Source organism: Mandrillus leucophaeus, unplaced genomic scaffold, assembly GCF_000951045.1.
Source record: "Mandrillus leucophaeus isolate KB7577 unplaced genomic scaffold, Mleu.le_1.0 Scaffold71, whole genome shotgun sequence".
Lineage (NCBI taxonomy): Eukaryota > Metazoa > Chordata > Mammalia > Primates > Cercopithecidae > Mandrillus > Mandrillus leucophaeus.
Genome location: NW_012107697.1, coordinates 69,803 through 96,488, shown reverse-complemented (window position 1 = coordinate 96,488; position 26,686 = coordinate 69,803). Strand labels below are relative to the sequence as shown.

General features: G+C 44.2%; 2 protein-coding genes and 1 long non-coding RNA gene across 5 annotated transcripts in view; 1 reads left to right on the top strand and 2 right to left on the bottom strand.

Annotated features, from left to right (window-relative positions):
- Positions 1-785: 785 nt before the first annotated feature.
- Positions 786-10,599, top strand: BACE1 (beta-site APP-cleaving enzyme 1). Of its 2 annotated transcripts, none has more exons than XM_011964828.1 (8): positions 786-834; positions 986-1,203; positions 2,404-2,466; positions 3,152-3,286; positions 4,530-4,631; positions 5,298-5,447; positions 5,691-5,862; positions 6,529-10,599. In XM_011964828.1, the coding sequence occupies exons 1-8, from the start codon at positions 786-788 to the stop codon at positions 6,768-6,770; spliced, it is 1,131 nt and encodes a 376-aa protein (XP_011820218.1). In that variant the 3' UTR covers positions 6,771-10,599. The 2 variants fall into 2 exon arrangements, with proteins under 2 accessions (XP_011820218.1, XP_011820217.1); XM_011964827.1 differs by having other exon boundaries at positions 2,329-2,466.
- Positions 2,770-4,640, bottom strand: LOC105528202. Its single transcript, XR_001004325.1, has 2 exons — positions 4,572-4,640; positions 2,770-4,131 (listed from the first exon to the last, which is right to left on the bottom strand). It is a non-coding gene; the product is annotated as an uncharacterized LOC105528202 (long non-coding RNA).
- Positions 10,600-10,608: 9 nt separating the features above from the next.
- The window catches only part of RNF214 (ring finger protein 214), a 52,056-nt gene continuing 35,978 nt past the window's right edge, over positions 10,609-26,686 (bottom strand). For both annotated transcript variants that reach the window (XM_011964824.1, XM_011964825.1), the window contains exons 6-14: positions 16,276-16,372; positions 16,021-16,109; positions 14,878-14,968; positions 14,575-14,673; positions 14,002-14,378; positions 13,736-13,868; positions 13,428-13,532; positions 13,068-13,163; positions 10,609-11,211 (exon numbers count right to left, since the gene is read on the bottom strand). In XM_011964824.1, coding sequence (XP_011820214.1) covers positions 11,146-11,211; positions 13,068-13,163; positions 13,428-13,532; positions 13,736-13,868; positions 14,002-14,378; positions 14,575-14,673; positions 14,878-14,968; positions 16,021-16,109; positions 16,276-16,372 — 1,153 coding nt within the window. In that variant the 3' untranslated portion in view covers positions 10,609-11,145. The remainder of the gene's footprint in view (positions 11,212-13,067; positions 13,164-13,427; positions 13,533-13,735; positions 13,869-14,001; positions 14,379-14,574; positions 14,674-14,877; positions 14,969-16,020; positions 16,110-16,275; positions 16,373-26,686) is intronic.

The following is a 26,686-nucleotide window of genomic DNA, read 5'->3' as shown; positions in this document are numbered from 1 at the left end:
TGAAGAGGACTGGTGAAAGCGGAGGACTGGTGAAAGCGGAGGACTGGTGAAAGGGGGGTTGAAGAGGACTGGTGAAAGCGGAGGACTGGTGAAAGGGGGGTTGAAGTGGGCTTTAAGATAAGAGGCAGTGAGGGATAATCTGGAAGCCCCCTTAGCATAAAAGCAGGAAGAGGAAGGGATGAGAGGACACCAATGTCTGAGACATCTGTGTGTGCAAACATGAGTAGAAGCTTAAATCCTATCCTTGGACTTGTAGGCAGCTGCAAAAACCACCTTCCCTGTTTCCTCCTTTAATGTCCCGATCTAAAAGAAGCAGTCAGGGAGGAGGGTGCAGGTAGGATCGATGAAAGGGCATTCATTCCAGCTCCTCATCCCAGTCCCCCACCACACACAGAAGCCCTGGTTAGTGGTGTGATTAAACACAGGTGGGGCTGCCACATGTTGAGCACGTTTCACAGAAGTGGTATGTAATACCAACCTGCTCTTCTGAGATGCTTGTGCAAACCCCTTCTCTAGAACTTGCTGTAGAGGTGCCACATTCACCCTGCCTGGCACTTTCTCTACCACTCGAATGGTACCAGTAGGTTCCAAGGCAGTAAGAGAGTCAATGGTTCCTTTTCTCTGGGAGCTTGATGGAGCCAGAGGGCGGAAGAGATGCCCGCTAGCTGTCCCTGCAGCAGCAGCAGCAGCAGGCACAATGCACAAAGCCCAGGCTTGTTCTTCACAGGGCCTGAGCTCAAGATCTAGGAATATGAGCAATAGAGACAAGAGACTAAGCCTCAGCAATGGTTCCCTTCATCTACTTGCAAGCCCACTTTACACTCTGTTCTGGGTGATGAGTCTAGGGATGTTTTGCTGAGCAGCCTGAAAGCACTCTAGGATTCCCCTGAGATACGGTGGCGTTTGGGAGTAGGTTTAACTGAGATCCTTATACCAGTTTACCAGTTGTGGTTATGCATCCACAAATCTCTACCTTCTTTCCACAGGTCCAGCACATACCGGGACCTCCGGAAGGGTGTGTATGTGCCCTACACCCAGGGCAAGTGGGAAGGGGAGCTGGGCACCGACCTGGTAAGCATCCCCCATGGCCCCAACGTCACTGTGCGTGCCAACATTGCTGCCATCACTGAATCAGACAAGTTCTTCATCAACGGCTCCAACTGGGAAGGCATCCTGGGGCTGGCCTATGCTGAGATTGCCAGGGTGAGAGGAACAGGGCTTGGCCCTATACACTGTATGCACACTGCACACACAGCACACTACACAGAGAAGGAATTAGAAGAGAGAAGGGGAATTAGCGGAAGGAGGGAAACAATCAGTTTAAAGGATTATTTAACGGGTATAGGGTGGCAATCTAAATTTTAGCCCTATAGAGGGCAGAACTACAGTGACAGAAGCTGTGATAGGTACAGGAATAGGCTGTAGTTTCTACGTACTCTAAAATCTCTTTTTTTTTTGGAGACGGAGTTTCACTCTTGTTGCCCAAGCTGGAGTGCAATGGTGCAATCTTGGCTCACTGCAACCTCCGTGGACCTCCTGGGTTCAAGCGATTTGCCTGCCTCAGCCTCCTGAGTAGCTGGGATTATAGGCACCCACCATCACGCCCAGCTATTTTTTTTTATTTTTAGTAGAAATGGGGTTTCATCTTGTTAGCCAGGCTGGTCTCAAACTTCTGACCGCAGGTGATCCGCTCACCTCGGCCTTCCTAAGTGCTGGGATTACAGGCATGAGCCACTGCGCCCGGCCACTCTAAGATCTTTAATAAAGGCCCCCATAAATCTGAAGCAGGTTAGGCATAGGGGGATCAAAGATATATGAACCTGGCCGGGCGCGGTGGGTCACGCCTGTAATCCCAGCACTTTGGGAGGCCGAGGCAAGCAGACCACCTGAGGTCAGAAGTTCAAGACCAGCCGACCAACGTGGTGAAACCCCATCTCTACTAAAAACACAAAAATTAGCTGGGCATGTTGGTGCATGCCTGTAATTCCAGCTGCTCAGGAGGCTGAGCCATGAGAATCACTTGAACCCAGGAGGTGAAGGTTGCAGTGAGCCAAGATTAAGCCACTGCACTCCAGCCTGGGCAACAAGAGCCAAACTCTGTCTCAAAAAAAAAAAAAAAAATCTATGATTCTGTGAACCCATCAATACTGTCTTGTTTGCATTGCCAGGGCTCCTGCTAACTTCCTCTGCCAAATCTCAGTGCCTTAAGATGGTCTTTCCCAAGGACCATCCCCCAAGCCTTCAAATTTGCCTTCCAGTTTAGACAGGAAGTTGGCCTCTGTCTTTAGGTCGGTCTGAGGACTCACTCCTTGTCTCTTTCTGCCAAAGCCTGACGACTCCCTGGAGCCTTTCTTCGACTCTCTGGTAAAGCAGACCCACGTTCCCAACCTCTTCTCCCTGCAGCTTTGTGGTGCTGGTTTCCCCCTCAACCAGTCTGAAGTGCTGGCCTCTGTCGGAGGGAGCATGGTGAGTAGGTCCTCAGAGAGGGGAGGTCCTGGCATTGAGGGAGAGATGGGTGCCATCCTCCCCCCTCCCTGAAAGCTACACCATAGTTTTGGCTCTGATACTTAGAATCAGGAGGAACCTCTTTATATTCCCTACCCTCACTTTATTTTTCCATTCTTTTCTTCTTTGAGTTATTCTAGAAAGGAATCAAGGCACCTATGGTAAACTTAGAAAGGAAGGCAATTAGGAAAATTTCAAAGGAAATGAAAATAAGACCTGTTGAATTTAAATTATTCAGTTTGATGGTCAGAAGGCAGAGATATAAAGAAGTTTGTCTATTTATTAATTAATTAGAACAACGGTGAATGGTTCTCCAATAAGCAGAGAAAATAAAACCTATAATATAAACAAATAACCATTCATTCAACATTTATTGTGGCAGTTTAGATTTAAATAACTTTATATCAAGGGCTGTATGATTCTGAAACAAATAATTAAAAATCCCGGAAAGTCTTTTCTCCTGAACACATGTAAGAAACTAGGTATCACTTTGGGCATGATTTGTTTAGAAGCAGGAAGATGAAAAAAGGGTAGCCTGTAGAAGACCTTGCCACCCCAAGAAATCACTGATCTTATTGCTTGGTCCTTGGGGGACTCACTGTCCTTCCGTGCCAGGACACAGGTACCTGCCTTTTTTTTCTCCTAGATCATTGGAGGTATCGACCACTCGCTGTACACAGGCAGTCTCTGGTATACACCCATCCGGCGGGAGTGGTATTATGAGGTGATCATTGTGCGGGTGGAGATCAATGGACAGGATCTGAAAATGGACTGCAAGGAGGTAATAAAACCAAGGGAGACCCAGGGGACGTAAAGGGGTAGGCAGTACAATGTGAAGGAAGCCTCTGGTTATGATGTTGAGAGGATGAGGCAGAAGTAATAGGACCTGCAGAAAGGGTTGGAAGTTGAGCCTAGAACAGTCAGGGGCTTAATGGTCACACAGGAGGATCTGAGGTTTGGGGCCTAGGAACTGGTAGTGAAAAAAAATATATGGAACTAGCTCTGATGTCTGGACTGTAGTCACTGCCTTGCTTCGTAGCCTTGGGCAAGTCTTTTGTGAGACAGGGTGAGAGAATGAAGGGTCTGTCTTTGGAGTCAGGAAGACCCAGATCTGAATGTAGCTCTGATTTCTACTAGCTATGTACCCTTAGGCCAGTTACTATTCTGTGTTTCAGTTTCCTTATCTGCAAAACAGGTAAAAACAACTTGCTCAGAATATCAGAGATAATGTATAAAGTGTTTATCTCTGTGGTTGGCAGTACTCAATAAAAGGTAAATCATTTATGTCTTCCTTCCCTAGATTCTTATGTACATTAAATTAGAATAGATATAAATGTACTAAGAAAAGTTAAAAGCGGCCGGGCGTGGTGGCTCATACCTGTAATCCCAGCACTTTGGGAGACCAAGGCGGGGCAGATCATTTGAGGTCAGGAATTCGAGACCAGCCTGGCCAACATGGTGAAACCCATCTCTACTAAAAATAACCAGGTGTGGTGGCAGGCACCTGTAGTCCCAGCTACTTGGGAGGCTGAGGCAAAAGAATGGTTTGAACCCAGGAGGCAGAGGTTACAGTGATCCAAGATCACACCACTGCACTCCAGCCTGGGTGACAGAGCCAGACTCCGTCTCAAAAAAAAAAAAAAAAAAAAAAAAAGAAAGGAAGAAAAGTTAAAAGCACTATACAGGGTATTTTTATTTTCAAGTTTGGAGGCTACCTGCCAACCCAAGATAACAAGAATAAACATTTACCAAGTGCCTTCTATCTTCTGGGCACAATTCTAAGTGCTTTAAATGGTTGACTTATTTAATCCTTACAATAACCCTTTTAGGTAGGTACTATTTTTATCCTCACTTTAGAGATGAAGAAACTGAAGCACAGAAGTTAACTTGTCCAAGCAGGTACACTTAGGAGGTGCCAAAGCCAAGATGCCAACCCGGCCGCGGCCTCAGCAATAACCCCCTACTGCCCAGAGCCCAGCATCAAAAACCTTTTGACTCTTCTACCTCTCTCTTTCCCCTCTTAGTACAACTATGACAAGAGCATTGTGGACAGTGGCACCACCAACCTTCGTTTGCCCAAGAAAGTGTTTGAAGCTGCAGTCAAATCCATCAAGGCAGCCTCCTCCGTGAGTGGACTAAGGATGGGGGTAAAAGAGATGGTACAGTGTCAGAGGGAGGTGGTGAGAGTCACATTCTTCAGCAACAGCCAAGATGTCTGCACTTAGACCCTTCTACTCAGAGCTCTTAAAACACTCTTCCCCTAGCCAGGCATGGTGGTTCACGCCCGTAATCCCAGCACTTTGGGAGGCCAAGGTGGGCAGATCACTAGGTCAGGAGTTCAAGACCAGCCTGACCAACATGGTGAAACCCCATCTCTACTAGAAGTACAAAAATTAGCTGGGTGTGGTGGCGCGAGCCTGTAATCCTAGCTACTCGGGGGGCTGAGACAGGAAAATCGCTTGAACCCAGGAGGTGGAGGTTGCGGTGAGCCATGATCGCACCACTGCACTCCAGCCTGGGCAACAGAGTGAGACTCTGTTTACAAAAAAAAAAAAAAAAACTCTTCCCCCACTTTATGGCTATCACTTTGCTCATCACACGATCCCCCTGGTACAAAAGTTTGACATCACACTCCCACTCTCTTCCTGTAATTCTTTGGTTGGTTTACCCCTCCCCACTTTGGATATTTCACTGGAAAAGCAAATGAAGGGCCCAGTTAATGTATCTGAACATGGGAGGGGTGAGATGATAAAGAGTCTTTTCCTCATTGTTACTCCTTCTTGCCAACGCAGACAGAGAAGTTCCCTGATGGTTTCTGGCTAGGAGAGCAGCTGGTGTGCTGGCAAGCAGGCACCACCCCTTGGAACATTTTCCCAGTCATCTCACTCTACCTAATGGGTGAGGTTACCAACCAGTCCTTCCGCATCACCATCCTTCCGCAGGTATGTCCCAGCCTGAGTCAGGGGGGATCTCTCTTAAGAAAGTACACACTGGGAGACAGTGAGCAGGTATGGCTTGCCAGAACTTGGAAGACAAAACAGATGAGTAGTGTCAAGTGGTAAAGGGGTCTTAGAAAACCCGTTAGAGCTCAGGGATGGTAAAGGGAAGGGCACAGATGCCTACAAGGCAGAGATGGGGTGAAGGGGAATGAGGAAGACACTCACCCTGTGATTGCTTACCCCTAGCAATACCTGCGGCCAGTGGAAGATGTGGCCACGTCCCAAGACGACTGTTACAAGTTTGCCATCTCACAGTCATCCACTGGCACTGTTATGGGAGCTGTTATCATGGAGGGCTTCTACGTTGTCTTTGATCGGGCCCGAAAACGAATTGGCTTTGCTGTCAGCGCTTGCCATGGTGAGAGTGCCAGGGCTGAGGGTCTGGGGTCAGTCTCGCCATATTTTCCTTGTCTAACAACAGTTAGTATACCTGGGCCCGTCAGTTTACAGGAGGGTAGTAACAGTTGCCTCAAACCCAAGTCAACAATTGTGCAAAAGGTAGTGTCAATGCTCATCCTTTTTTTGTACTGCCTGCCATAATGACCACTGCCTGGATTGGTAACCTCTGCTGGAAACCCAGAGCAGCAAGAGCTACCTGTGTACCTTGGGAAGCTCTTGATGCAAGGGCAGCAGGCTGAGCCTATAGTGACCCTGTCAGCTGCCACATGGTGAGGTTGAATGCTACTTCAGAAAGATGGCAGGGTTTTGCAGTTGAATTTCAGCAGCAGAAACTAAGTTTACTAGGTGTGGCTTTTGGTCAATTCAGAACTACTGAGTTGTAGTTGTAGTTATCACTCCTATCGGTTGGGTATACAAGGAAGGGCTGCTACTCCCAGTGACTTGGGAGGGGAGACAGGCCTCTACTTGGTGCTGGCTTCCCAGCCTGCTCCTAAATATCTCCTGGGAAGGAGATTGGATAGCTTCTGCATGGGCTAATTTCAAGGCCTCACTATCAGGAAGTTCTTTTTGTTATGTAACCCAAACTGCTCTATGACAATGACAGCTGTCCATTCACATTTACCAGTGCACGATGAGTTCAGGACGGCAGCGGTGGAAGGCCCTTTTGTCACCCCGGACATGGAAGACTGTGGCTACAACATTCCACAGACAGATGAGTCAACCCTCATGACCATAGCCTATGTCATGGCTGCCATCTGCGCCCTCTTCATGCTGCCACTCTGCCTCATGGTGTGTCAGTGGCGCTGCCTCCGCTGCCTGCGCCAGCAGCATGATGACTTTGCTGATGACATCTCCCTGCTGAAGTGAGGAGGCCCATGGGCAGAAGACAGAGATTCCCCTGGACCACACCTCCGTGGTTCACTTTGGTCACAAGTAGGAGACACAGATGGCACCTGTGGCCAGAGCACCTCAGGACCCTCCCCACCCACCAAATGCCTCTGCCTTGATGGAGAAGAAGGAAAAGGCTGGCAAGGTGGGTTCCAGGGACTGTACCTGTAGGAAATAGAAAAGAGAAGAAAGAAGCACTCTGGTGGCGGGAATACTGTTGGTCACCTCAAATTTAAGTTGGGAAATTCTGCTGCTTGAAACTTCAGCCCTGAACCTTTGTCCACCATTCCTTCTCCAACCCAAAGTATTCTTCTTTTCTTAGTTTCAGAAGTACTGGCATCACACCCAGGTTACCCTGGTGTGTGTCCCTGTGGTACCCTGGCAGAGAAGAGACCAAGCTTGTTTCCCCGCTGGCCAAAGTCAGTAGGAGAGGATGCACAGTTTGCTATTTGCTTTAGAGACAGGGACTGTATAAACAAGCCTAACATTGGTACAAAGATTGCCTCTTGAATTAAAAAAAAAAAAACTAGATTGAATATTTATACAAATGGGGGCGGTTGGAAAGAGGAGAAGGAGAGGGAGTACAAAGACAGGGAATAGTGGGATCGAAGCTAGGAAAAGCAGAAACACAACCACTCACCAGTCCTAGTTTTAGACCTCATCTCCAAGATAGCATCCCATCTCATAGGATGGGTGTTGTTTCAATGTTTTCTTTTCTGTGGTTGCAGCCTGACCAAAAGTGAGATGGGAAGGGCTTATCTAGCCAAAGAGCTCTTTTTTTAGCTCTCTTAAATGAAGTGCCCACTAAAAAGTTCCACTTAACACATGAATTTCTACCATATTAATTTCACTTGTCTCTACCTGAACCCTTATTCTACATATGATAGGTAGCACCGAAATATCCTAACCCCCTAAGCTCCAGGTGCCCTGTGAGAGAGCAACTGGACTATATAGCAGGGCTGGGCTCTGTCTTCCTGGTCACAGGTTCACTCTTTCCCCCAAATCTTCCTCTGGAGCTTTGCAGCCAAGGTGCTAAAAGGAACAGGTAGGAGACCTCTTCCTCCTAATCCTTAAAAGCATAATGTTGAAGATTCATTCAACAGCTGATGCCCTATAACCCCTGCCTGGATTTCTTCCTATTAGGCTATAAGAAGTAGCAAGATCTTTACATAATTCAGAGTGGTTTCATTGCCTTCCTGCCCTCTCTAATGGCCCCTCCATTTATTTGACTAAAGCATCACACAGTGGCACTAGTATTATACCAGGAGTATGAGAAATACAGTGCTTTCTGGCTCTAACATCATTGCCTTCAGTATCAAGGCTGCCTGGAGAAAGGATGGCAGCTTCAGGGCTTCCTTATGTTCTCCACCACAAGAGCTCCTTGATGAAGGCCATCCTGCTCTCCCCTCCCGGCTCCTAACGGTACGTGGGTACCCAGGCTGGTTCTTGGGCTAGGTAGTGGGGACCAAGTTCATTACCTCCCTATCAGTTCTAGCATAGTAAACTATGGTACCAGTGTTAGTGGGAAGAGCTGGATTTTCCTGGTATACCCACTGCATCCTACTCCTATCTGGTCAACACGCTGCTTCCAGGTATGGGACCTGCCAAGTGTGGAATTACCTGATAAGGGAGAAGGAAATGTAAGGAGGGCCTCTGGTGTTCCTGGCCTCAGCCAGCTGCCCACAAGCCATAAACCAATAAAACAAGAATACTGAGTCAGTTTTTTATCTGGGTTCTCTTCATTCCCACTGCACTTGGTGCTGCTTTGGCTGACTGGGAACACCCCATAACTACAGAGCCTGACAGGAAGACTGGAGACTGTCCACTTCTAGCTCGGAACTTACTGTGTAAATAAACTTCCAGAACTGCTACCATGAAGTGAAAATGCCACATTCTGCTTTATAATTTCTACCCATGTTGGGAAAAACTGGCTTTTTCCCAGCCCTTTCCAGGGCATCAAATTCAACCCCTTCAATAGCAAGTCCCATCAGCCTATTATTTTTTTTAAAGAAAACCTGTACTTGTTTTTCTTTTTACAGTTACTTCCTTCCTACCCCAAAACTATAAGTGTAAAAAAAAAGTCTTAACAGCTTCTTGCTTGTAAAAATATGTATTATACATCTCTATTTTTAAATTCTCCTGAAAAATGACTGTCCCATTCTCCACTCACTGTATTTGGGGCCTTTCCCATTGGTCTGCATGGCTTTTACCATTGCAGGCCAGTGGACAGAGGGAGAAGGGAGAACAGGGGTGGCCAACACTTGTGTTGCTTTCTGACTGATCCTGAACAAGAAAGAGTAACACTGAGGCACTCGCTCCCATGCACAACTCTCCAAAACACTTATCCTGCTAGAATGGGCTTTCCAGGGTCTTTACTGGGAAGCAGTTAAGCCTCCTCCTCACCACTTCCTTTTTTCTTTCTTTACTCCTTTGGCTTCTGAGGATTTTGAAAAAGAAACAATATGCTTTACACTCATTTCCAATTTCTAAATTTTCAGGGGATACTGAAAAATACGGCAGGTGGCCTAAGGCTGCTATAAAGTTGAGGGGAGAGGAAATCTTAAGATTACAAGATAAAAAACGAATCCCCTAAACGAAAAGAACAATGGAACTGGTCTTCCATTTTGCCACCTTTCCTGTTCATGACAGCTACTAACCTGGAGACAGTAACATTTCATTAACCAAAGAAAGTGGGTCACCTGACCTCTGAAGAGCTGAGTACTCAGGCCACTCCAATCACCCTAAAAGATGCCAAGGAGGTCCCAGGAAGTCCAGCTCCTTAAACTGATGCTAGTCAATAAACCTGGGCAAGTGAGGCAAGAGAAATGAGAAAGAATCCATCTGTGAGGTGACAGGCAGGGATGAAAGAGAAAGAAGGAGAAGAGTATCAAAAGCAGAGAGGAGATCATTTAGTTGGGTCTGAAAGGAAAAGTCTTTGCTATCTGACATGTATTGCTAATACCTGTAAGCATTTTAGGTCCCATAATGGAAAAAAAAAAATCAGCTATTGGTAGTCCTTTGCCTGGAGTCAGTTTTTTTAAAAAGTTAACTCTTAGTTTTTACTTGTTTAATTCTAAAAGAGAAGGGAGCTGAGGCCATTCCCTGTAGGAGTAAAGATAAAAGGATAGGAAAAGATTCAAAGCTCTAACAGAGTCACAGCTTTCCCAGGTATAAAACCTAAAATTAAGAAGTACGACAAGCAGAGGTGGAAAATGATCTAGTTCCTGATAGCTACCCATAGAGCAAGTGATTTATAAATTTGAAATCCAAACTGTTTTCTTAATATCACTTTGGTCTCCATTGTTCCCAGGACAGGAAATATGTCCCCCATAACTTTCTTGCTTCAAAAATTAAAATCCAGCATCCCAAGATCATTCTGCAAGTAATTTTGCACAGACATCTCCTCACCCCAGTGCCTGTCTGGAGCTCACCCAAGGTCACCAAACAACTTGGTTGTGAACCAACTGCCTTAACCTTCAGGGGGAGGGGGATTAGCTAGACTAGGAGACCAGAAGTGAATGGGAAAGGGTGAGGACTTCACAATGTTGGCTGGTCAGAGCTTGATTAGAAGCCAAGCCAGTGGCGGCAAAGGAAGGCTTGGCCCAGGAAAAACCTGTGGGTTGTGCTAATTTCTATCCAGAAAATAGACTGGACAGAAGCTTGTGGGGTGCATGGAGGAACTGGGACCTGGTTATGTTGTTATTCTCGGACTGTGAATTTTGGTGATGTAAAACAGAATATTCTGTAAACCTAACGTCTGTATAAATAATGAGCGTTAACACAGTAAAATATTCAATAAGAAGTCAAACTACCAGGGTTACTTTTTTTTCCTCAATCAGAGTCTCATTTTATCCATTTGGAGTAGAGTGGCTAAAACAATACTGAGGCTTCTGGAGGCTTTCAGTAAGCAAGGCATCTGGTTGGACAGTGGGTGAGCACCAGGCTTTAAATCTGCATACATGAGCCTTAAGAAAATGGACTAGAGGCTGAGCCAAACCAAAGCAGAATGGCCTTAGAGCAACAGCAGGTTCCTAGGTGGTTTTTATATTGTATTTGAAAACAGCCCTGGGCAGGGATATCATAATTTCAAGGCCAAACTAAACATCATCTTCCCTACAATCTGCATCCCCCAAAGGAATTGCAAGATGAGGGGGAACAGACTGTTTCTGCATAATATACATACTTTCATTTACGAACATTGGAATACAGACTTTCTATACACACATTACCTATATAATAAAAATGTACATGGCATGAGTATATGTCACTGTATAAATATAGAGTTTTAGAAATCTTGAACCCGCGCTTCCTGTTCACATCAGTTTCTCTTCTTCTTCCTCCCCAGTCAGGTCCGTCATTTAAGAGTTGGACAAAAGGGACAAGTGTCATTTGTGTTGGTCTGGGCCCAGAATTTTATACACTGGAAAGAAAGAAAGACACACCTCAGGTTTATCTGGAAAGACAAAGGGAAGGAAGGAGAGAATGCCAATAAGGTTCAACAAGGCCTAAGTCAGAAAAGTTCTTACACTGAGGTACAAGAGGGGCTTTTTCTTCTTTTTTCTTTTTTTTCTTTTTGAGACAGAGTCTCACTCTATTGACCAGGCTGGAATGCAGTGGTGCGATCTCAGCTCACTGGAACCTCTGCTTCCTGGGTTCAAGCTATTCTCCTGCCTCAGCCTCCCGAGTAGCTGGGATTACAGGCAGGCATCCACCACCATTCCCGGCTAATTTTTGTATTTTTAGTAGAGATGGGGTTTCACTTTGTTGGCCAGGCTGGTCTCAAACTCTGGCCTCAAGTGATCTGCCTGCCTCAGCCTCCCAAAGTGCTGGGATTACAGGTGTGAGTCACCGCGTCCGGCCCCAAGAAGGGCTATTCAATGGCTCTTACCCTAAAAGAATCCTCAGTGCAAGTGAACCTTTTTAAGAGGAACATTAACAATGAGCTGATGAAAGTGTTCATGATGCTGCTTTTTGTTGAATGTCTAGTGCGGCTTGCCCCCCTTAGGATCCATTTCGCCTGAGATGAACGTCTCTGTTCTAATACCTGACACCCTCAAATCTTATTCAGGAATTTTTCTTACTAAGAATTTAGATGTAAATTCAGTTTCTACCTCTTGGAAAAGCAAAATGAACAAAACAAAATGGTTAAGAGGAAATCATTCCTGCTACTAAGAGACTTAACTCTGCCTGGCAACATGAAAAAATAGGAATGACTTGTCAGCCTGTGAAGATAATCTCTAACCGGCAAGCCTTCCAAGCTATTCTGTAATGGAGTTCCTAATCTCATACTCAGGTCCTCCATTCCATTCCTCTCATCTAGGCAAAGTCTTCTGACAATGCTATATTTTGAACAATAGTTAGATATGTGGGATTATCACTCATTGTCAATTTTCCAGGAAAGTGATTTAGTGCTCAGTATGAATTGCTCATCTAGTCCCCTGAAGGGAATGGGGTAAAAAGTTGAGAGATCCTAACTGCAGTATTCTGAATTCTGTTAATGTTTAAGCCACAATTTACTGAAAACCTTATGAGTAGACATTAGAGACCAGGTGCAGTGGCTCACACATGTAATCCCAGCACTTCGGGAGGCTGAGGCAGGAGGATCACCTGAGCCCAGGAGTTTGAGACAGCCTAGGCAACATAACAAGACCTTGTCTCTACTAAAAAAGAAAAAAAAATTAGCTGGGCATGATGGCATGTACCTGTAGTCTCAGCTACTCAAGAGACTGAAGCACCTTGAGCCTAGGAGATTGAGGCTGTAGTGAGCTATAATCACGCCACTGCATTCCAGGCTGGGCAACAGAATAAAAAGACAAACAAAAAAAGGCTGTCTCAAAAGACAAACAAAAAAAGGCTGGGCACGGTAGCTCACGCCTGTACTCCCAACACTTTGGGAGGCCGAGATGGGCGGATCACAAGGTCAGGAGTTTGAGACCAGCCTGGCCAATATGGTGAAACCCCGTCTCTACTAAAAACACAAAAATTAGCCAGGCGTGTTGGCAGGCGCCTGTAGTCCCAGCTACTCAGGAGGCTGAGGCAGAAGAATCACTTGAACCTGAGAGGTGGAGGTTGCAGTGAGCTGAGATCACACCATTGCACTCCAGCCTGGGCAACAGAGCAAGATTCTGTCTAAAAAAAAAAAAAAAAAAGCACCAACACAGTAAAAGAGAAGTTATTTTAGCTATCAGGAAAAAAAGAGTAGAAAATGAGAAAGAAAAATTATTTTAGCTGTCAGAAGAGAAAGTGTAGACAATGAGGAAGGTCTGTAACACCTACCTCCTTGTGCAATACATGGGTACACGCCATTGGATGCAGCTCACTGGGCTGGACGAGTTTCTGGCACATTAGACATAGCTTACAGGTGGCTGGAGCCTGCAGAACAGAGGCGGCATGGTCAAAAGGTAAGGAACCTCTGGGTCTTCTTGCCTTTTATGCCCATAATTCCATGTAGCAAAAAGATTTATATCAAAATAAATAAAAATCCAAATATAGATTCTTGCCTAAAATATTTGCATTTTCCCAGTAGGACTGCAAATAACCCAACTGATGGTTTCTTCCTGCACTCCACCTGTAAACCCACTCCTTCCTCACCTCCAGCTTCTCCATATCACAGTGTTCAAAGAAAAAGAGTCTTACATGTGAAGACCTTCCAGGATATGAAACTTGGGCAGAAGGCAAGAACATTGGAGTACTGATTTGAGCCAGTGGAGCAGGGAACAAGGCCCGGATGCGACCAAGTGGCTGTAGGTAGAAACATTGTCAGAGTAAGGGAAGAGAGTCTGAGTAACACAGCATATCACAAAAATCACTTATTTCCCAGTCCAGCAAAGGAAAAAAGCAGACTAGCCACCTCTGACTGGAATGCTTCTTCCCTCCCCACAAGAAATCTACCTCTTCCCCAGCCCTCAGCAGGCCTCAGTTCTCTCCCAAGTGGCTTTTCTCACCTGAGTACTTGCTGCCACCCGCTCATGCTCTGCCAGTCGTGCAGCAACCAACTGGATAAGTTCCTCCATAGTCAGGCCTGCCATGGTGGTACGTGCTGTCTTGATCTGCTGAAGAATGTTGGTCATCTGGGCCCTGAGAAAGAAAAACGTTGAGGGACAGAAAGCCTACACTATACCCACAGGGAACACCCATGTAACCTCCTCTATTTTAACCCATAAGCATTTCTCTGATAAAGACACCTGAATCAGTCCTTGAAGATACTTACTTATTGCACTGTGGGAACCGAGTCAGCAGCTTCTCCAGGATCTTCTCCAGTTTGTCTACTGGCTGGGGCCGGGGAGTTTCAGTAGAAGCCTTAACACCGCCCAAGCCTGGGGGAGGCGGGATGGAGGCGGCAGGGGGCATGTGTGGACCGTGGGGGCTGACAAGGGAACCCAAGCCAGGGCTGTTTCTGCCATGGGAGCCAGGAAGGGATGAGGAAGGCTGGTTGGGCTGGGAAAGGGCAGGGTTCAGAATTGGGAAAGACAAGGAGCGGGGATCTGCACTGGGCATAACCATGGGCATTGTGACCTGCCCAATGGAGAAGGGCATCCGAGGAGCCAGAGAGGGACTGGGTTGGAACACCTGAAGCATGAAGTCTGTCTGCAGAGGAGAAGAGGTAGAGGACAAGAGAGAAAGGAAAAAAAAGAAAGTTTACGAAACTGGAGAAGAAATCAATGAACAACTCTTGCAGTGAATAGGGATGATCCCAATATCTTCATAAAAAGAACACGTAGAAGACTCTGCTTCTGCTACCAACACAGAAAGGTGAACTTCCCCCCAAAGCCAGCTCTCTTACCTCTGATGGGGGTGGAGGTAAAGTGGGAGTAGGGATTTGAGGAAGGCTGCTCAGCTTGGCTCCATTCCTCACTAACTGGATATGACTATTAAATTGGTCCTAAAAAAAAAAAAAAGAAGATATTTTTACTGCTGAACTGACTAAGGCTCTCTAGAAAGACAGCACCATCCATTATCAGGAAAACTATTAAACGAATAGTAGTTGCATTGCCCTAAATGGCAATGTAAAAGGCTATCTCCCGATTGCGGGAAGTGTTGAGCACAGACTAACACTGACTGAATGATGACTCATAAATACACTTACACGAACATTCTTTTTCATTATCCGAACTCCATTCAGTCTTGTCTCCCACTCCTGTTTGGAACGAACTGTCTCCAGTGTTGGGGGAGTTGACCTTTCAAGAAACCAACAGGAATTTACAGATTTAAAGAAAGCCCTGCTGGGCACAGTGACTCACGCCTGTAATCCCAGCACTTTGAGAGGCCAAGGTGGGCAGATCACTTGAGCTCAGGAGTTCCAGACCAGCCTAGGCAATGTGGCTAAACCCTGTCTCTTAAAAAAATGCAAAATTAGCCAGGTGTGGTGGCTCGCGCCTATAGTCCCAGCTACTTGGGAGGCTGAGGTAGGAGGATGGCTTGTGCTCAGAAGTCAGAGGCTGCAGTGAGCCAAGATGGTACCACTGCACTACAGAGGGAGACTCTGTCTTAAAAAAAAAAAAAAAAAAAAAGTCCAATTCCTAATTCTCTGAGATAGCAAAAGCAAAATAGTAGCTGGCTAACTGCCGTTGAGAAAAAGAGGTGGAAGCAGGTGCAGGAGAAGCTCAAGACTCTAATTCCTTCGCCTCACTTTAACTCCAGTATCTTTTAAGTATTTGAGAAGAGAACCAACAACAGAGAGAACGTTCTTGTCTGCCTGAAAATGCCACAGGGGTCCTCCAAGTTCCATGGCAGAAAGAAAAGAAATGACTACATAGGAAATGAATCTCCAAAGACCAGTGTTATGCTCTGATAGGTTAACAGATGCTGGTTATTTTTTATTTTTTAGAGACAGGGTCTCACTGTCGCCTAGGCTGGAGTGCAGTGGTGCAATCAAAGCTCACTGCAGCCTCAACCTCCTGGGCACAAGTCATCCTCCTGCCTCGACCTCCCAAAGTGCGGGATTACAGGAGCATGCTATTATATCTGGCTTTAACAGATAGTGTTTATCCAAATGGAAACAAAACATTAAAAAATGCAAAACTTTAAAACTGTAGAAGCGAAGAGTACAGAACTTTAGAATGTGGGAAGAAAAATCACTGAGCAATTGCTACTGCAGACAGAGACAGCCCTAAAATTCCTGTGCAGACAGAGTAAGTGCCAGACTACCTGGCCTAGGAATTAAAAAACCTAAACAAACAAACAAACAAACTGCAAGACAATTAAAGCTCTAGAATGGAACGGTACTTACTTGAGGTAAGTAAGGTGCAATTCTGCCTCCTTTTCTGCTTCTTCTAGTTTCAGTACCAGTAACTCTTTCCGGCTCTCTAGTGATAAGATCTAAGGAAGCCACACACATATAAATACTTTATTAATTTTACATACACAAAGCTACCCCTAGGTAGTGAAAACAAAAGCTTACTGGCTCTCCTATTACTATGCCAAAAGTAGACACCATCTGGAAGCCTGAAATTAAGACTTTCAAGATATCAGCTCCTCTTCTCACCTCTGCCTTCCAGGCCCGTTCAGTCTCTTCCATAATGTTCCTATTTATTTCGCCATCCTGATTCTTGAGTCTATCCAGTTCCATTTCCCACACCTCTCTGTAAGATAAGAAACCAAGAACAAGACTAAGGAAGAAAGATAAGCTTGTTGAGAGACACCAAGGCAAAAGTACAACCCAAAATTGGTCAGCCAAGTATGTTACAGGAAGTCTTACTCTTAGTATTAACTATATTTATTTTTCTTTCTTTTCTTTTTTTTTTTGCTAATCAAAACAGAGCTGGAGTATAAGTATCAAATATAGACACAGACAAATAATGTTTACAGTGGTCTGCAATTGCATAAAGGCCCTATATTTGAAAGTAAAAATGTCGTGGCCAGGTGTGGTGGCTCGCGCCTGTAATCTCAGCACTTTGGAAGTCCAAGATGGGCAGATCACTTGAAGTCAGGAGTTTGAGACCAGCCTGGCCAGCATGGTGAAACCCCATCTCTACTAAAAATACAAAAATTAGCTGGGTGTGATGGCACACGCCTGTAGTCCCAGTTACTCAAAAGGGTGAGGCAAGAGAATTGCTTGAACCTGGGAGGCAGAGGTTGCAGTGAGCTGAGATCGTACCACTGCACTCCAGCCTAGGTTACAAAGCAAGACTCTTAGTCTCCAAAAAAAAAAAAAAAAGTTTGTATCTCCACTTCCTAAAATAAGGTTACCTTACAGCAGGAAAGAGACTGCATCTTAGAACAAAAGCCCTCCACTGAAGGCAAAACATTCTTCTATGTTCAAGAGGATTCAAAACCATTATGGCATTCTGCATTCTTATTTCCCAACATGTCTTTTAGTATGGGTCCTGAAGAATGCAGGAGTAAACACAGGGGTCTACCTTTTTGTTTGTTTGTTTTTTATAGACAGGGTCTCACTCTGTTGCCCAGACCAGAGTACACTGCTATGATCTTGGTTCACTGCAGCCTCAACCCCCTGGACTCAAGCAATCTTCTTGCCTTAGCCTCCCAAGTTGCTGAGACACTACAGACACATGCCACCACACCTGGCTGATGTTTGTTTATTATTTTTTGTAGAGACGGGGTCTCACTTTGTTCTACAGGCTGTTCTCAAACTTCTGGGCTCAAGTGATCCTGCCACCTCGGCCTCCACAGTGCTGGGATTACAGGCTACTGTGCCTGGCCAGAGGCCTACTTAATATTCACCCTTAATGCAGCAAATCACTAATTCACTACTAAGCACACTGATACAAGCTAATTAATTTTCAATTTTCCTAGCTATAGTAAATATGCTTCAAAAGGAAAAAAAAGTTCTCTTCATACCTCAGGACTTCTCATTTTCCTTGGTTTCTTCCCTTCTTACATGCTTTCCCCCCAACTCAGCATGAGAGTGACCAACTGTCCTGGTTTGTCCAGTACTGAGGCATTTCCCAGGATGGATGACTTTCAGTGCTAAAACTGGGATAGGTGATCACCCTACTCAGAACTATAGAGGCCGTTAAGCAACACAGCCAGCAAAGGAATTTCCTTATACTATATTTGATTATGGTGAGTTTTATAGCTGGAAGCCTGGATTACCAAGATCAGTGAACAGAATAGGATGAAAATACTTAGATTATCTCCCCTACATTTTAGAAAGGTAAAAATAAGAAGAAAAGCTTGGGAAGAGTTACATGGTTTTTGTTTTTTGTTTTTTGTTTGAAACAGTCTCGCTCTGTTGCCCAGGCCAGAGTGCAATGGCACGATCTTGGCTCATGGCAACCTCTGCCTCCAGGGTTCAAGCAATTCTCCTGCCTCAGCCTCCCGAGTAGGTGGGACTACAAGCACATGCCACTATGCCTACCTAATTTTTTGTGTTTTTAGTAGAGACAGGGTTTCACCGTGTTAGCCAGGATGGTCTCGATCTCCTGACCTCGTGACCCACCAGCCTCAGCCTCCCAAAGTGGTGGGATTACAGGTGTGAGCCACTGCACCCAGCCAAGATTTACATATTAAGAGAAACATTCCCACTTTTCTTTTTTCTTTTGAGAGGGAGCCTTTATCTGTTGCCCAGGCTGGAGTGCAGTGGTGCGATCTTGACTCACTGCAGCCTCCACCTCTCAGGTTCAAATGATTCTCCTGCCTCAGCCTCCTGAGTAGCTGGATTACAGGCACCCACCACCATGCCCAGCTAATTTTTTTTGTATTTTTAGTAGAGATGGGGTTTCGCCATGTTGGCCAGGCTGGTCTCGAACTCCTAACCTCAGGTGATCCACCCACCTCGGCCTCCCGAAGTGCTGGGATTACAGTCATGAGCCACCGCGCCTGGCCCCCACTTTTCTTCAGTGAGAGAAACTTTTATTCCCCTTCCATTTTTGTAGTAACCTTACATATACGAAAGGGAGCAATTTGCTTAACAGAAGTTTATGAGGCCCTTTCCTCTCACATATTCTTGCTTTTGACCCAATTCTCCACACATCCCTGGTTCTCTATTTCATGTATAGGGAGACGGGGTGTGTGTGTGTGTGTGTTACACTTATTCATTCAATCTCTGACATTGTCAGCCCTCTACTGACAAGGTATATTCATCTAATAGAAAAGAGAAGTAGGTGGGCATTTTCTGCCTTAATCTTCAGGTATTGCTTCCCTAAATTAACTTCCTAGCAGAAAATACATTATCTAACAATTCTTTGTGGGTTTTTTTTTTTGAGACTGTCACCCAAGCTGGAGTACACTGGTGGGATCTTGGCTCACTGCAACCTCCACCTCCCAGGTTCAGGCAATTCTCCTGCCTCAGCCTCCCAAGTAGCTGGGACTACAGATGCGTACCACCACATCTGGCTAATTTTTGTATTTTTAGTAGAGACGGGGTTTTGCCATGTTGGTCAGGTTGGTCTTGAACTCCTGACCTCAGGTGATCCACCAGCCTCAACCTCCCAAAGTGCTGGAATTACAAGTGTGAGCCCCTACGCCCAGCCTAATAATTCTTTAGATAAGGATTTTATCGGTAGCTGTGTCTTCTTGCTACAACACATATTCCTTCAGTTCTAAAATAAATGAAGAGTCAGATGCTCTTACATAAAAAGATGTGAAATACATTACAGAGTCAATCCACCTAGCTTACTATTCACTCTGACAATCGGATAATTGTAGGAAAACATGACAGTTGCCTTCTGTGATTGATGTTATCCTTGAATATTATAGATGCTCACTGAACATCTCTAACTTTCATTACATTGTCAACTACAAATATAAACTTATATTAGAAAAAGCATCTTATGTCAATGGAGACATTCCACATATTCACACACAAAAAATCTTTTCCTTTGGGCTTTTTGCCACATTTACCTCACTGGGATCTAACAAAAGGAACTACATTAAGAAATTATTTTCTTGGCCGGGCGCAGTGGCTCACGCACTTTGGGAGACCGAGGCAGGCGGATCACAAGGTCAGAAGATCAAGACCATCCTGGCTAACGCGGTGAAACCCCATCTCTACTAAAAATACAAAAATTAGCTGGGCATGGTGGTGAGCACCTGTAGTCTCAGCTACTCGGGAGACTGAGGCAGGAGAATGGCGTGAACCCAGGAGGCAGAGCTTGTGGTGAGCCAAGATCATGCCACTGAACTCCAGCCTGGGTGACAGAGCGAGACTCCATCTCAAAAAAAAAAAAAAAGAAATTATTTTCTTATTTTCTTTTTTTTAAAGAGAGGGTTTCACTGTATTGTCCAGGCTGGAGTGCAATGGCATGATCATAACTCACTGTAACCTTGAACTCCTGAACTCCCACCTCAACTTCTTGAGTAACTAGGACTATAAGCATGTATCTTCATGGCCAGCAAATTTTAAAATTTTTTTAGAGAAAGAGTCCCACTATATTGCCCAAGCTGGTCTGGAACTCCTGGACTCAAGTGATCTTCCTGAATTGGCCTCCCAAAGCTCTGGGATTACAAGCATGAGCCACTGTGCCCAGCCTCATTCCAGTTCTGAGGGGGAATGCTTTCAGCTTTTCTCTCTTCAGTATGATAGTGGCTGTGAGTTTGTCATATATGGCTTTTATTATTTTGAGGTACGTTCTTTCTATGCCTAATTTGTTGAGGGTTTTTACCACAAAGGGATACAGGATTTTATCAAATGCTTTTTCTACATCTATTGAAATGATCATAGGGTTTTTAATTTGGTTTATGTGGTGAATCACATTTATTGACTTGTGTATGCTGAGCCATCCTTGCCTCATTGGGATGAAACCCACTTGATTGTGCTGAATTATCTTTTTGATATGCTGTTCAGTTTGGTTTTGCTAGTACTTTGTTGAGGACTTTTGCATCTATGTTCATCAGGGATACTGGTCTGCAGTTTTCTTTTTTTGTTGTGTCCTTTCCTGGCTTTGGCATCAGGCTGAGACTGGCTTTGTAGAATGAGTTAGAGAGGATTCCTTCCTTCTTGATCTTTTGGAATAGTTCCAGTAGAATTGGTATCAGTTCTTTGAATGTCTGGTAGAATTTGGCTGTGAATCCATCTGGACCTGGGATGTTTTGGTTGGGAGATTTTTTAAATCACTATTCAGTCAAACTACTTGCTATTGGTCTGTTCAAGATTTCTGTTTGTTCCTGGTTCAAGCTTGGGGGGTCGTGTGTTCCAGGAATTTATTCAGTTCATCTAGATTTTCTGGTTTGTATACATATAAGTGTTCACAGTAGTCTCAGATGATCTTTTGTATTTCTGTGGTATCAGTTATGGTATCTCCCTTTTCATTTTTGACTAAGTTTACTTGAATCCTCTCACAGCTAATCTAGCTACTGGTCTATCATTTTTGTTTATCGTTTCAAAGAAACAACTTTTAATTTTATTGATCCTTTGTATTTTTTGGTTTCAATTTGGTTTAGTTCTGTTCTTTGTTATTTCTTTTCTTCTGCTAGCTTTGGGTTTGGTTTCTTCCTGTTTTTTTAGTTCCTTGAGGTGTGATATTATTACATTGTCAATTTGTGATCTGTCTTTTTGATGAAGGTATTTGGCACTACAAACTTCCCTCTTAGTATTGCTTTTGCTGTATCTGAGATTTTGATAACTTCTGTCACTGTTATCAATCATTCCAAACAATTTTAATTTCTATCTTGATTTCATTGTTAACTCAAAGATCATTCAGGAGCAGGTTGTTTGATTTCTAATTTTTACAGGTTTGAGAGTTCCTCTTCGAATTGATTTCTAGTTTTATACTGCTATGGTCTGAGAAAACACTTCATATTATTTCTATTTAAAAAATACATTAAGACTTGTTTCATAACCTATCATATGGCCTATCTTGAAAAATGTGCCACTAGGCCAGGTGCAGTGGCTCACACCTGTAATCTCAGTGTTTCTGGAGGCTGAGGTGCGTGGATCACTTAAGGTCAAGAGTTCAAGACCAGCCTGGCCAACATGGCGAAACCCCGTCTCTACAAAAAAAAAATATTTACAAAAATTAGCCAGACATCATGGTGTTCATCTGTGGTCTCAGCTACTTGGGAGGCTAAGGCAGAAGAAAAAAAAAAGAATCATGGCTGGGCACAGTCACTCACACGTGTAATCCCAGGACTTCAGGAGGCCAAGGTGGGCAGATCACCTAAGGTCAGGAGTTCGAGACTAGCCTGGTTCAATGTGGTGCAACCTCATCTCTACTAAAAATACAAAAAAAAAAAAAAAAATTAGCTGAGTGTGGTAGTGAGCACTGTAATTCCAGCTACTCAGGAGGCTGAGGCAGGAGAACTCACTGAACCCAGGAGGTGGAGGTTGCAGTGAGCTGAGATCATGCCATTGCACTCCAGCCAGGGCGACAAGAGCGAGTCTCCGTCTCAAAAAAAAAAAAAAAAGAAGTCATTTGTTTTCCCAGTACTAGGGGCTTTCTCCTCTCTCCTCTTAATCTCGTATGATAGTATACTGACCCCAAATTCTAACTAACTACTCCTTTGAGTTACCCACCATTGAGTTATTCCATGTGTATGCACATTGCACATGTAAATAAACTCTGTTTTTCCCTCCTGTTAATCTGTCATTTTGAAACTGTCCCTATATACTGTATGAAATTCATCAGGGAAGAAGAAGGGGGAGAAACGAAAATAAACAAGGCTTGCAGCACATGCAGTGTTTATGATGAGGTCAGCTTGCTCTCTGACTAGCTTCTTCACCGGTGTTTGGTGCCTGCTGTCTCAGAATCACATAGACCCTGCTATGAGATTAAAGTTCCCCTTAAGTGTACTATAGAAAATATGAACATTATAAAACATTGAGTTTTCCCTTTAAGATATTACTTCAGGTCCTGCACAGCAGTGAAATTATTGACATCAGCCTGTCTGAAGGACCCCACTGACGCCAGTTGGTCTGAAGGATCCCAGAGGAGCTGACTCACAAAAGAATGCAGTTTCCACATCTTGATGATTTCATCTCCCATATCTCAACCAATCAACGACCTCAATTCTCTAGCCCCTTACCTTCCACAATCCCCTTAAAACGTAAAATACCAGCCCATAACTCCTCAGGGGAGATAGATTTGAGGGTCTCCTCCCATGTCCTCACTCAATGCTCTGTAATCATTAAAGTCTTTCTCTACTGCAAACCCTGCTGTTTCAATGTAACTGATCTGTTACTGCCCACTGGTCATATAAACTTCTTGGTTGTATAACATTTTGTCAGTTTAATTTTCAGGCCCTAATCTCTGAACATAAAAAGGTAAAGAAAAGGTTTCTCCTCTCCTATACCACATAGGTAAAATATCCATTCAAAATTCAAGGTAAACAAATAGATTTTAATGTACTAGTATAAAAAAAACCTCACAGCTTGCCAGGAATATAAAAATATAAAATAATAATAATAATAATAAATTTAAAAATAAAAGCAAAATGTTTATTGATGTGGTTTTGGATCCCACAATGCAACTAACCTTTAAGACACCAACACGTCAAGTTTTGGCATAGTATCAAAGATGAATATCCACAATTATCTTTAAAAGCTATTTAAATACTGTTTGCTTTCCAACTACTTATCTGTATATCATCAGATTTTCAATATTTCAACCAAAACAACATATTGCAATTAAATATAGCAGATAAGAAAAGCTTCTTCCATGAAAGAGATTTACAACATGTAAACAGTATTCTTTAAACTGATTTTTATCTGAAAACTATTTTTCATAGAAAATATGCTAATTATGTTAACACATAGGTTTATTATTATTTTAAAATAAATTAATGCATAAATATTAAATTTTTTCTCAGTTTTAATTTCTGGTTCAGTAAATACTGATAGATAAAATCCATATAAACAAAACCTCTCTGGGGTCCTTGTTGATTATTAAGTTTAAAGGGGTCCTTAGACTAAAATGCTTCAGCACCTCTAATCTACTACATTCTCATCTCATTTCTACCCACATGGATAATTTTTAGCATCTAGTCATATTCCTTATTTTCTACCCTTTACAACAACCTTGTGACCTCAGTATCCATATTCATGATCTATTTGAGACTAACACCTTGGAGCTCTTCCTCCTCCTAAACTTCATTCCTTGCCAATAGCCCACCAACAAAGCCATTTCTTTCTTTTCTTTTTTCTTTTTTGTTTTTTAATTTTTAAATTTTACTTCAAGTTCCGGAATACAAGTACAGAACATGTAGGTTTGTTACATAGGTATATGTGTGCCATGGTGGTTTGCTGCACCTATCAACCTGTCATCTAGGTTTTAAGCTCCACATACATTAGCTGTTTGTCCTAATGCTCTCCCTCCTCTTCCTCCCTACCCCCCCAACTGACCCTGGTGTCTGTTGTTCCCCTCCCTTTGGCCATGTGTTCTCACTGTTCAGCTCCCACTTATGAGTGAGAATATGCGGTGTCTGGTTTTCTGGCAGCAAAGCCATTCCTTGAACCTTATTAACACACAGATAGTCTACACTGAAAACCTCAAACTTTGGTCCAGGCAAGGTGGCTCATGGTGGTGGCTGGTGTTTGTTTTTAGAGACAGGGTTTCACTGTGTCACCCAGGCTGGAGTACAGTGGCACGAGCGTAAGCTCATTGGAGCCTCGAACTCCTGGGCGCTAGTGATTCTCCTGCCTCAGCCTCCCAAGTAGCTACAGGCATACACCACCATGCCTGGCTACCAGCACTTTGAAAGGCCAAGGCAGGAGGATATCTTGAGCCCAGGAGTTCAAGACAAGATTGGGCAACATGGCAAGACCCTTGCCTCTACAAAAAAAAAAGAAAAAGATTAACTGGGCACGGTGGTGTGCTCCTGCAGTCCTAGCTACTTGGGAGGCTGAGGTGGGAAGACTGCTTAAGCCCAGGAGGTTGAGGCTACAGTAGAGTTATCATCACACTACAGCCTGCATGATGCAGTGAGACCCTGTCTCAAAACAAAATACAACAACAAAAAAACACCTCAAACTTTGTTCTGTTATTTTGTGACCACAACCTCCTTTCTCATCACCATTCCAATCCTTCACAAGGAATTAAGGGGCACTGATCAACTCCTACACTATCCAGGAATCATTAGCTTCATTTCCAGCTCCTTTTCCGATAATGTTTACTACACATACTAGGCATGGATATCCTGCAAATACTTCAAATTTAACCTGTCCAGAAGATAACTTAGGACTCTGCTTCTGCCCAAAATGGAGTACCAGGGACAGATTTACCCTGTGGCCCTAAAGAACTAAACAACTGGACAAAACATATGAAACAATGTTTTCAAACACTGGACAATAAGCAGCACAGGACTATGATCATTGAGAAAGGAATACATGTGAAAGCAGCCCTACAATTGCTCCAGCTCACTGCCTGGAGGTAGTTTCCAGTCTGCAGCACAGGGACAGCAAATGCAAACAGAGCTGGCATTGTTGCTAAATAAGAGACAAAAACAGGGGTTCAGAGAGGCCAAGGTGGCTAGAATTTTGAGGGCATAATACAAAGAGTAGGAGCTGTCTTCTTGGCCTTGTTAGGGTACAGAAAACGATACCCCAAAATATGATGCTTTGGTATGCTGAGTGCTTTGAATTAAAGAAAACTGGCTGGGCGAAGTGACTCACACCTGTAATTCCAGCACTTTGGGAGGCTGAGGCAGGTGGATCACTTGAACACAGGAGTCTGAGACCAGCCTAGGCAACATGGTGAAAACCTGTCTCTACTAAAAATACAAAAATTAGCCAAGCGTGGTGGCACATACCTGTAATCCCATCTACTTGGGAGGCTGAGACAGGAGAATCACTTGAGCCCGAAAGGCAGAGGCTGCTACAGTGAGCCAAGATCACGCCACTGCACTCCAGCCTGGGGGACAGAGCCACATTCTGTCTCAAAAAAAAAAAGAAAGAAAAGAAAAGAAAGAAAAGAAAAGAAAGAAAAGAAAGAGAAAGGAAGGAAGGAAGGAAGGAAGGAAGGAAGGAAGGAAGGAAGGAAGGAAGGAAGGAAGGAAGGAAGGAAGGAAGGAAGGAAGGAAGGGAGGGAGGAAGGAAGCAAGATGTGGTGGCTCACACCTATAATCCCAACACTTTGTGAGGCAGAGGCAGGAGGACTGCTTGAGCCCAGGCGTTTGAGTTGAGACCAGTCTGCGCAACATAGTAAGACCCTATCTCTACAAAAAATAAAAATAAATTAGGCTGAGTGAGGTGGCTTATGCCTGTAATCCCAGCACTTTGGGAGGCCAAGGCAGGTGGATCACCTGAGGTCAGGAGTTCAAGACTAGCCTGGCCAACATGGCAAAACCCTGTCTCTACTAAAAATACAAAAATGAGCCGGGCGTGGTAGTGGGCGCTTGTAATCCCAACTACTCAAGGAGGGGCTAAGGCAGGCAGAACTGCTTGAACCCAGGAAGCGGAAGTTGCAATGAGCCCATATCATGCCACTGCACTCCAGCCTGGGCGACAGAGCGAGACTCCACCTCAAAAAATTTAAAATAAATAAATTAATTAGAGTCGTGTGGTGGCACATGCTTGTAGTCCCAGCTACTTGGGAGGCAAAGGTGGAAGGATCTTCTGAGCCCAGGAGGTCAAGGCTGCAGTCAGCCGTGACTGTGCTACTACACTACAGCCTGGACAACAGAGCAACAGAGCAAGACTCTGACTCAAAAAAAAAAAAAAAAAAAAGAAAAGAAAAGAAAATTGAAAAGCCTCAGAAATAAGCCACAGAACCAAGGTCTGTCTCCAACCTTCCCCCAAGCCCATCACTCTGGTCCTCTTTCCGGAAGCACCAAGAGGGATTATCTTTGGAATCCCCTTATCTAAGAAAACGTCTCTGCAAAAGAAATGCAACTATCTTAAGAACTCCCCTTCCCTGTTAAAGAAGGGTAGGTATATAAGCATCTGGACTTCATTGGGTTATCATTCTCCTGCAACTCCCCGGTGCTTATTATGCACATGAAATAAATTTTATTTGCTTTTTTATCCTACTCATCTACCTTTTGTCAGTTAATTTTTAGTG

Coding starts and splice junctions, on each gene's coding strand:
- BACE1 (XM_011964827.1), top strand. CDS start 786: ATGGTTCCCTTCATCTACTTGCAAGCCCACTTTACACTCTGTTCTGGG. Junction 5,448..5,690: donor GCATCACCATCCTTCCGCAG/GTATGTCCCAGC, acceptor GCTTACCCCTAG/CAATACCTGCGGCCAGTGGA. Junction 5,863..6,528: donor TGCTGTCAGCGCTTGCCATG/GTGAGAGTGCCA, acceptor CACATTTACCAG/TGCACGATGAGTTCAGGACG.